The sequence below is a fragment of the Chelonia mydas genome, chromosome 6 (genome assembly GCF_015237465.2).
Source record: "Chelonia mydas isolate rCheMyd1 chromosome 6, rCheMyd1.pri.v2, whole genome shotgun sequence".
In the NCBI taxonomy this organism is placed as follows: domain Eukaryota; kingdom Metazoa; phylum Chordata; order Testudines; family Cheloniidae; genus Chelonia; species Chelonia mydas.
Genome location: NC_051246.2, coordinates 13918568 through 13928958, shown reverse-complemented (window position 1 = coordinate 13928958; position 10391 = coordinate 13918568). Strand labels below are relative to the sequence as shown.

General features: G+C 49.6%; 1 protein-coding gene and 1 long non-coding RNA gene across 2 annotated transcripts in view; both read left to right on the top strand.

The window, feature by feature from the left end:
- LOC122466163 overlaps positions 1-1218 on the top strand; it is a 7149-nt gene extending 5931 nt beyond the window's left edge. Inside the window, exons 7-8 of the mRNA XM_043548418.1 lie at positions 790-910; positions 1175-1218. Of these exons, the coding sequence (XP_043404353.1) occupies positions 790-910; positions 1175-1218 (165 nt within the window). The remainder of the gene's footprint in view (positions 1-789; positions 911-1174) is intronic.
- Positions 1219-1572: 354 nt separating this feature from the next.
- On the top strand, positions 1573-9840 carry LOC119566379. The gene is made up of 5 exons (XR_005225382.2): positions 1573-1750; positions 4317-4456; positions 6933-7075; positions 7227-8260; positions 9535-9840. It is a non-coding gene; the product is annotated as an uncharacterized LOC119566379 (long non-coding RNA).
- The last annotated feature ends 551 nt before the right edge of the window (positions 9841-10391 follow it).

Sequence of the window (10391 nt, the reverse complement as noted above, 5' to 3'; positions counted from 1 at the left end):
CGGGGCAGCCCGGTCCCGCGCCCCTGGGCCTGTGCGCGGGGCTCCGCTGTGCCGTGGGGAGCTGGGAGCAGGGCAGGTGGGTGGTGGTTGTTGCTAGATTTCAGAGTAACAGCCCTGTTAGTCTGTATTCGCAAAAAGAAAAGGAGGACTTGTGACACCTTAGAGACTAACCGATTTATTTCAGCATAAGCTTTCCTGAGCTACAGCTCACTTCATCGGCTGCATACTGTGGAAAGTGTAGAACATCTTTTTTAGACACAGAAAGCATAAAAAATACCTCCCCCCACCCCACTCTCCTGCTGGGAATAGCTTATCTAAAGTGATCGCTCTCCTTACAATGTGTATGATGATCAAGTTAGGCCATTTCCAGCACAAATCCAGGTTTTCTTTGGGGGGCCCCCCCCCCCCCGCAAACCCACTCTCCTGTTGCTAGGCTGTGTGAGGTTGGTGTGTGTATTTGAGGAGATCCCCCCCCCCAGGCTGGGTCTGGGGTGTGGGTCTGAGTGGTACAGGAAGGCTGTGTGATGTGAGTCGTTTACAGATCACAACGTGACTGTGGCGTGTGTGTGTGTCACAGTAAGACAAGGGTCTGGCTGTGTGATGTTGGTGTGTGTGTTAATTCCAGGGGATCACAGCCTGAGGTGTGTTTCAGGTGCTCACACCTATGTCCCTTCCCAGCGCCCCGGGGCAGGCAGGTGCCCCATAAGATGCCATGTTCTGGCCTCGGTGCTGGCACTGAAGCAGCTTCCCCTGCCCCCCGTTCATTGGGCCGGGCCCTGCACACCTCAGGTGACCCCCCCCGCTGGTCACAACAAATGGTCCAAGGAGAAGCACATCAAGGGCCTGCGGGACGCCGAGCGCAGCCGGCTCTTCCAGAAGCTTGCCATGCTGCTGCGCTTTGCCCGCAAAGGTATCGTGGGGGGGAGGAAGGGAAGGATCTTGTGCGTGACACAGCCCCAGCCAGAGGGAGTGCTACGGAGCCCTGCCAGCTTCCCCGTGCCCCACAGGCCCCGCTGCAGCCAGAGGGGGCATTACAGAGACTTCCCAGCCTCCCAGGACTTGACAGGGCCCAGCCAGAGGCTGTGGCTACAGAGCCCTGCCAGCCCAGCCTTGACCACTAGCACTGACCCTGTTGCCCCTAACCACAGCACCCCCTAACCTCTGTTAACCCAAGGCCAGCATCCTTCTTGGCTGCTGGAGGAGAGGATGCTGGTCTGAGGGGTAGAGTCTCCCCTTCTCATCCTTTCTCCACTGGACCTTTCTTCTGTTTCACAGCACCTCCCCTACGGTGGCTGAGTCTCTCCCCATCTCTCGCAGATGTTTCGCATAAGAGGGGGCAGCCCAGTCTCTGTGGTTCAGGCGGCCTAAGGTAACAGCTAACGGTGGCTGAAGAGGGGAAGGGCCCTGGAACAGGTAATTTGGGGCCGGGATGGTCACCAGGAGCCCCAGGACTCCTGGGTCTCATCGCTACCTCTGCAATTGGATAGTGGGTTACAGCAGGGGGGCACCTTGTTTCTATTCCTGGCTGTAGGAGGGTAGTGGATCATGGTGGGTTAAAGCAGTGGGGGCTGGGAGTCAGGACTGCCCTCAAGTGGGGTCCCAGCTGTGCCTCCCTTGTGACACTCCATCTCTGTCCTTTGCAGCAGGGGGACCCAACCCTGATATCAACACCAACCTGGCCAACCTCACTGAGCAGTGCCGGAGCATGGTCTTGACCAAAGCATCCACTGAGGTGGCCATCAAGGGAAGGGTACGTAGCTGCGTCCTGCCAGCTGGGCTCATGGGCTGCAGCCTTTTTGAATTCTCTGGGTCAGACCAGACCATGCCGAGGTGTTACAGGGAAAAATGAAAACCATCGTAAACCTATATGTTCCCCCTTCACAGGACGCAGGATCTTGTACCTGGTATCAGTGTCTATCGCTGTGGAAGCAGCTGGTGATGTTGGTCTCATCCTCCTTCCAGTGTAGTGCAAGGAAAGAGGACAGAGACAGATAAGTGTTCCAAAATAATATAATAACATTTAACATTCCTGTGATGGGAAGAACACGTCAACAGCCCAACACTATAGCATTTAATTTCAGAAAGGGGAACTATACAAAAATGAGGGGGTTAGTTAATTAGAAATTAAAAGGTACAGTGAATAGAGTGAAATCCCCGCAAGCTGCATGGACACTTTTCAAAGACACCATAATAGAGGCCCAACTTAAATGTATACCCCAAATTAAAAAACACAGTAAAAGAACTAAAAAAGAGCCTTAAGAAACAGTGAGAGATAAAAGGCATCTTTTAAAAAGCGGACGTCAAATCCTTGTGTGGTAAATAGAAGGGAGCATAAACACTGCCAAATTAAGTGTAAAAATGTAATAGGAAAAGCCAAAAACTCAATAGGTAATAACAAAATGTTTTTTAAGTCCATCAGAAGCAGGAAGCCTGCTAAACAACCAGTGGGGCGATCGAGATACAAAAGGAGCACTTAAAGACGATAAAGTCATTGAGGAGAAACTAAATGGATTCTTTGCTTCAGTCTTCACGGCTGAGGACGTTAGGGAGATTCCCAAACCTGAGCTGTCTTTTGTAGGTGACAAATCTGAGGAATTGTCACAGATTGAAGTGTCACTAGAGGAGGTTTTGGAATTAATTGATAAACTGAACAGTAACAAGTCACCGGGACCAAATGCCATTCACCCAAGAGTTCTGAAAGAACTCAAATGTGAAATTGCGGAACTATTAACTATGGTTTGTAACCTGTCCTTTAAATGAGCTTCTGTACCCAATGACTGGAAGATAGCTAATGTAACACCAATATTTAAAAAGGGCTCTAGAGGTGATCCCGGCAATTACAGACCGGTAAGTCTAACGTCAGTACTGGGCAAATTAGTTGAAACAATAATAAAAGAAAATTGTCAGACATGTAGAAGAACATAAATTGTTGGGCAAAAGTCAACATGGTTTCTGTAAAGGGAAATCAGGCCTTACTAATCTATTAGAGTTCTTGGAAGGGGTCAACAAACATGTGGACAAGGGCGATCCAGTGGACATAGTGACCTTAGATTTCCAGAAAAGCCTTTGACAAGGTCCCTCACCAAAGGCTCTTATGTAAATTAAGTTGCCATGGGATAAGAGGTGAAGATCCTTTCATAGATTGAGAACTGGTTAAAGACAGGGAACAAAGGATAGGAATTAATGGTAAATTTTCAGAATGGAGAGGGGTAACTAGTGGTGTTCCCCAAGGATCAGTCCTAGGACCAATCCTATTCAACTTATTCATAAATGATCTGGAGTAAGGGGTAAACAGTGAGGGGGCAACAAAATGGCAAATGGAATTTCATGTGGATAAATGTAAAGTAACGCACACTGGAATAAATAACCCCAACTATACATATGATACGATGGGGGCTAATTTTCTTTACAACTAAGGAGGAAAAAGATCTTGGAGTCATCGTGGATAGTTCTCTGAAGACGTCCATGTAGTGTGTAGCGACAGTCAAAAAAGCACACAGGATGTTAGGAATCATTACAAAAGGGATAGAGAATAAGACAGAGAATATCTTATTGCCCTTATATAAATCCATGGTATGCCCACATCTTCAATACTGCGTACAGATGTGGTCTCGTCATCTCAAAAAAGATATACTGGCATTAGAAAAGTTCAGAGAAGGTCAACTAAGACTGAGACTAAGGGGGTATATGCTCGAGGTGTATAAAATTATGAATGGTGTAGAGAAAGTGAATAAGGAAAAGCTATTTACTTTTTCCCATAATATAAAAACTAGGGGCAACCAAGTGAAATTAATGGGCAGCAAGTTTAAAACAAAGAAAAGTAAGTTTTTCACACAGCGCGCAGTCAACCTGTGGAACTCCTTGCCTGAGGAGATTATGAAGGCTAGGACTATAACAGGGTTTAAAAGAGAACTGGATACATTCATGGAAATTAAGTCCATTATTGACTATTATCCAGGATGGATAAGGAATGGTCTCCCTAGCCTCTGTTTGTCAGAGGGTGGAGATGGATGGCCGGAGAGAGATCACTTGATCACCTGTTAGGTTCACTCCCTCTGGGGCACCTGGCATTGGCCAGTCGGTAGACGGGATACTGGGCTGGATGGACCTTTGGTCTGACCCAGTATGGCCATTCTTATGTTAAAAAAAGGTAAGTGTATGAAGGTTGGTTTACAATAACTGGGGAAAAGGGGAAAAGGAAACACAACTGTCATAAAACCTAAGCAAGCTGGGATCACAATACAAGGAGCTTGAAGCAAACGAAAATGATAAAATCCCCTAAAGTCCTGCTGCTGTCAGATGCTTTCTCCGGACAGGCTGGGTGTTGGAGTGCGTCGGACCCAGGACCTACTGCCCCCAGACCTGGTGATGGCCCGAAGGGAGGAACGCTGGATCGTGCTGTAGCTGGACTTGGAGCCAACGGCAGGGGTACGGCCAGGAACCCTGGATGCGACAGGTACGCGGATGGGATGGATGAGGATGAGTTGTCTCTCAGGATTCGCTGATCCGTGATCTGAGGACCACGTGAACGCCACTGTGCTTGGCTGCCTCTGTGATGGACAGCATTGTGGTGACGTCACGCAGTTCCTTTTAACGGTTCTGTGACAGGAAAACCTGAGGTAGACTGAGGTAGTCAGTTACAGAACCAGTTCATTGTGGCCTGTTAGCTGCCCTTTCCCACCAAAGTTCAAAACGGCGCAAAACCACCACCACCCAGCTGAAACAAGATGGAGTCTTGTTGTTCGTGGCAAAGAGACACCATATTAAGTGTCCGACTCCATATTGGATAATTGCCATTTTAGTGATTATGAGGGGATAACATCATAAAACCTCATTAAAAACGCTATAAAATCACAAGATACAAATATATTAAAATGGGGCGTTTGGAGCCTTGAATGAGGGAGCGAGGCTGGGCTTGTAATTATGGTGCTGGGCTGGACTACAGGACTCATGGTTTCTATTCCTAGTTCTGCCACTTGGTCCCTCTCTGACCTTGGGCAAATCACTCAGTCAGTGGTTCTCAACCAGGGGTAGAGATACCCCTGGCGGTATGCTTAGGGGGTACACCAGGCAGTACACCATCTCATCTAGATAGTGGTCTAGTTTTACAACAGGATACAAAAAAAGCACTCGCAAAGTCAGTACAAACTAAACTTTCATACTGACAATGACTTGTTTATACCACTCTATATACTATACACTGAAATATAAGTACAATATTTATATTGCAATTGAATTATTTTATAATTATGTGGAAAAAAGGAGTAAGTCAGCATTTTGTCAGTACTAGTGTGCTGGGCGACTGGTATTTTTATGTCTTATTTTGTAAGCAATGGGGAGGTGGGTGAGGAGGCAGCGGGGGCCAGGGCAATGGGAAGATGAGGGGAATACAAGTGCAGTTCCCCTGAAACTGACAATATTTTATTTCATTTTTTCTTAAGACCCTCATCCGGCAGAGTACATGAATGAACTTAAATCCAAGCACTTGAGCAGTTCCATTGATTTCAGTGGGACTACTCACATGCTTATAGTTGACCATATGCTTAAGAGCTTGCTGGATTAGGCCTTAATGCTAGAATATATTATAAGAATATATTATTAAGAACTGGAAAGTCACACAATTCAACTTTGTAACGTTAATAGCATAAGTGGGTCAGTTGTGAAGCTTTGATCCAAATTCAGGCTCCTAATCTTCAGATCCAAACGCAAGTCACTTCACAATAGTGTTGGGATTTGAGTTCTGAAATGGGCCACCATAAAAAGAAACCTGAGCTGTGAAGTTGAAATCTGCACCTAGATCTGACTTTCCTCATGTTTCTGAGTGGTCTGGATTCTGTGTCCTAGTTTGGGGCCCATCTCTAGTTAAAAGTGAACTGTAAAGAGAAAATGGAATTGTAGGCAGGCTCAGATAGGTGACTGGAACGTCTCTGCTCACTGGGCTGGGCACAGGAGATTGAGCACAGAAATCTGTTTTAATTTACGTTCCAAAAATTCTTTCAAACCACTCCCCTCCTGCCACAATACCTGTTTTTCCAGCTTTGCTATTGATGCCCCATGTTCAGAATTCTGTGATACTCTTTACAGTGTGTATGCTAACACCCATTCATGTTCTCTATGTACATAAATCTCCCCACTGTATTTTCCACTGAATGCATCCGATGAAGTGAGCTGTAGCTCATGAAAGCTTATGCTTAAATAAATTTGTTAGTCTCTAAGGTGCCACAAGTCCTCCTTTTCTTTTTGTGATGCTATAGATACCAGGAGAGAGACGTCATAGTCCTCAGGAGGGTTAGCATGAGATTTCTGATACTTATGATGCCCAAGAGTACCAAGCTTTCCTTGTAAATCCAGCAGAGAGAGCGGGTTCAAATGCAGAGGGGAAATAATTGTATATGGTTAAATTAGAAACTGATTCCTGACATAATGATTGGGTGCTGATATTATCACAAGAGCCCCAAAACACCATATTAAAGGTTTAGTTTGCAAATATCTCTGTTCTTCAAATCGATACAGTACATCAGTGCAACCCAGAGCTGCTTCATGTGTAGCTCTCCTTTAGAACAGTCTCCGTTCTGCTATTGCATAGCTTCGTAAAACATGACATGGGGAGGGCCAACACTCACATCCAGGTAGATCATCAACCTACTCCTCTGTGCCAGGAGCAGGAAGGCCTCTGGTTCTTGCTCTCTTGGTAGCTGGAGCTGCTAAGTTGGGGGTGCAGTGGGCCCTTGGGCCACCCGTGGTCAGGGCAGTCAGTGCAGAGCAGTGTTTACCAGTTACCAATCCATGAGAGGACCGTATGATGTACCTGTATGGCACAATAATTCTTCAATGAATCAGTTGATTCAAATGCTTATTCTCTGGGGTTCAGACCCTCTGTTCTCCCCCTGAGTTGAGAGAACCCTACCCTGATTGTCACATCTGTCTTTCAGGCTCTGTCCCAGTCTCTCACACAGATATATCCCTCAGCCAGCCCAGCTCAGGGAGCAGTGGGAACAGGTCATCTCATCCTGTCAAACCAAGCAACATGGGTCCCATTGAGGCTCAGATGGAAGATCCCATGCACCTCCTGGAGGTAAGAACCGTTCACTTGTCCTGCCACTTGGGGCCCTTGCAACAAACGGAGCTCCTGCTACATAACCTGGTTGGGAGCTTTCCCTGTCCCTGGATCCTGGCCCTGGTACAGAGACCTATTTCTTATCATGATATCCTCATTTGATTCTCAGAGGATGTGTCCAGGATCCTGGAGACTGTTTCCTGCTGCTGGAGGTTTGAGCAGGGAGAGATCACTCACTGTCACGACCCAGGGGCCTTCAACCCGGGTCTGCAGGGTTCATGGGAGCAGCCACACTCCAACCCTCCACCCAGAAGCCTGCTGAAAATTGCTTACCTAGGACCCATGAAGTTCAGCCCCAGTTTGAGGCTCCACTCCTGAGGTCCTATTGGGGAGTCCCAGAAAAGCTAATTGGCCCCCTGGCCCTGCTTAAGACAGCAGCGGGAACAGGAAGCTGACTGAACACCAGGGCTGCTCCCTGTTCTGGACCGTGTGGTGCCTGTTTCTGCTGCCGCTCCCCTGGCTTGGTTTCCTGGCATCTGATTTGTGGTTCTGATCGCAAGTTTGTCTTTTGCTGCTGATCTTCCAGTACCCTGACCCAGCTGACTCTCGACTCCTGTCATGGGAGTTTGGACCCTGGCTCTGACCAGTAGACCTGGCTGCCCTTGACCCAGCCTGACCTTGACTTTTGTACAATTTCTCCAATGCCCTTTTCTGCTCTCCAGCAAGATACACCAGTCCCTTGGCTCCCAAAGTCCTAGTTGCCCGCTATTCAAGGGCTGAGGGGTAGTGCTTGTATTACCCCCACCCCCACCTCAGCTACTTTTCCGATGGGAATTTCCCTAGAGCAGAGGAGAAATCTGCCCTTCTCCTAGGATCAGTCCCAGCAGTAATTCCACCCACGCTGGCCTCAGCTCAGCTACTTTGTTCACCTGGGGTCAGGGACCACTTTTGAAGCCCTTAGCGTGTGGGTGGAGGTGGGAGCAGAGGCTGAAGCTCGAGCAGTTTCCACCAAAGAGCACCACCCTCTCTTTCTGTGGTCTGGCTAGGGCTCACCATCCATCTTGGAGCTGAACACCAGATGGGAGCTGATAGATTGTCCTTGGCGGGCAGTGTTCTGTGTGTGACGGAGCTGTGTGCCAGAGAGGGCCAGGAGCAGATGCACCACGCCTGGCCAGGACCGGGCTAAACAGCCTGTAATGCTAGGTGAGTCAAACCACGGCCACAATACAGACACCCTGGGCATCCATGGAATCTGGGCCCTTCACTACCAAGAGCACAACTCATTCCAACTTGAGTCATGACAGTGGTGACCCCTGCCAGCCCCTCTGAGGTGGGTCAGTATTATCCCTGTTAGCTGGGGCATAGGGATAGAAAGCAACTGGCTGCAAGGCAGAGGTGAAAGTAAGCCGGTATGCCACGGTACGGCGTACCGGCAAGAGCCGGTGCACCGTAATGGGGCAGCCCGGCTTCCCCAGGGGGCAGTTTAATGGGTCTGGAGCTCCCAGCAGTGGCTGGAGCCCCAGGCCCTTTAAATTGCCTCCAGAGCCCCACTGCTGGAGCCCTGGGACAGAGGCTGCAGGGCTCTGGGAGCTATTTAAAGGCCTGGGGCTCCTCTGCTTCCACCGCCCAGGCCCTTTAAATAGCCACTGGAGCCCCGCCATCGCTACTCCAGGGCTCCGGCGGCTATTTAAAGGACTGGGGCAGTAGAAGCAGGGGAGCCGTGGGCCCTTTAAATAGCTCCCGGAGCCCTGGGGTAGCGGGGGCTCCAAGGGCTATTTAAAGGGCCGGGGCTCCAGCTGCCTCTGCCGCCCCGGTCCTTTAAATAGCCGCTGGAGCCCCGCCGCTTCCCCAGGGCTCTGGCGGCTATTTAAAGGGCCAGGGCGGTAGAAGAGGGGAGCCCCGGGCCCTTTAAATAGCCCCCGGAGCCCTGGGCTCCTGCTGCTACCCCGGTGGAGGGGGCACTTACCTTACAGGGTGGGCTGTGGCTGGCTCTGACCCCCTTAACCCCGCTCCTTCTGCCCTAGGCCCCGCCCCTTCCAGGGGACAGAGCTGAACCCAAAGTACCGGTAAGTCACTCAACTTTCTTTCACCCCTGCTGCAAGGTCACACACAACATCACTGACAGAGGCAGGAAGGAAGCGTGGTACTGATACCAGTCCAGCGCCAGCCACTAGACTCCTCCACCCACTTCCAAAGTCAGAGAACCCAGGAGCCCTGACTCTGACAGCTAGGCCTTAAATGACAAGACCAACCTCCCTCCCACTCAGGAAGCCGTAGAAGGGACCATCTGCTGAGCTCCCGTTTGCAATGCCACTGTGAGAGACCATTGCTAGTGGGTGCCAAGTGACTGAGCAGGGAACTCCTTGAGAGCCTCCTAGAGACTCGCAGGGGTTTCATTGGGACCCTCTGGGAGCCGTGGAAAGAGTGCTGCATTGAAGAGACTCTCCTGCTCTAATGAAGGATTTCTGTTCTCCTAGACAGTCAGCCAGTGAGGCCAGTTTGCAGAATGCGGAAGAGCCCTTTGGCGATGGTTTGGGGGATTCACCATGGAGGTGTCAGCAGCTGCAGTGCCTGGGGTCCCCATGGGCCAAGCCTCCACTCCTGACACTCCAGGCTAATCTCCCACTGCTCTCAGTGGGGCTTGGCTTTAGCTGCTGGGCCTGCGTGCCTAGACAGAGGACTCAGGTATTTCCATCAGGCTGCTCAATGGCACTCACTCTCCTCCTGGTAATAGCTCACCTTAAGTGATCACTTTCCTTACAGTGTGTACGGTAACACCCATTGTTTCATGTTCTCTGTGTATATAAATCTCCCCATTATATTTTCCACTGAATGCATCCGATGAAGTGAGCTGTAGCTCACGAAAGCTTATGCTCAAATACATTTGTTAGTCTCTAAGGTGCCACAAGTCCTCCTTTTCTTTTCTGGACTAGCCACCAGAAAAAGGACACGGTACATGTGGCCAAGGAAATAGAGAGGCAGTGTTCCCTGTTAATATGGCTCTTGTGGGGGAGCACGGCAGGTTACTTTGGACTAGGTAGGAGCCACATGTCTCCAAACCTGCACATCTCGAGGCTCCAGAGACCTCTCTCCAGATCCCAGAGCTTCCTCAGAGTCCTAAAGAGCCAGGTGGAATCTGGCCTCTCTCCCCCCACCTTAGCAGTCCAGAAAAAATTATTTGTAGACATATTATGTGTCCTCTCCTGCCACACTCACCTGTTGGTGACTAATGCAGTCACAGAGTCCAGGATCGGTGTCATGCATTTCTCTGGGCTGTGACAAGCTGGAGGACGTGAGCTGCAATGGATCCTCCTGTGCGTGGGCTGAGTGGGCA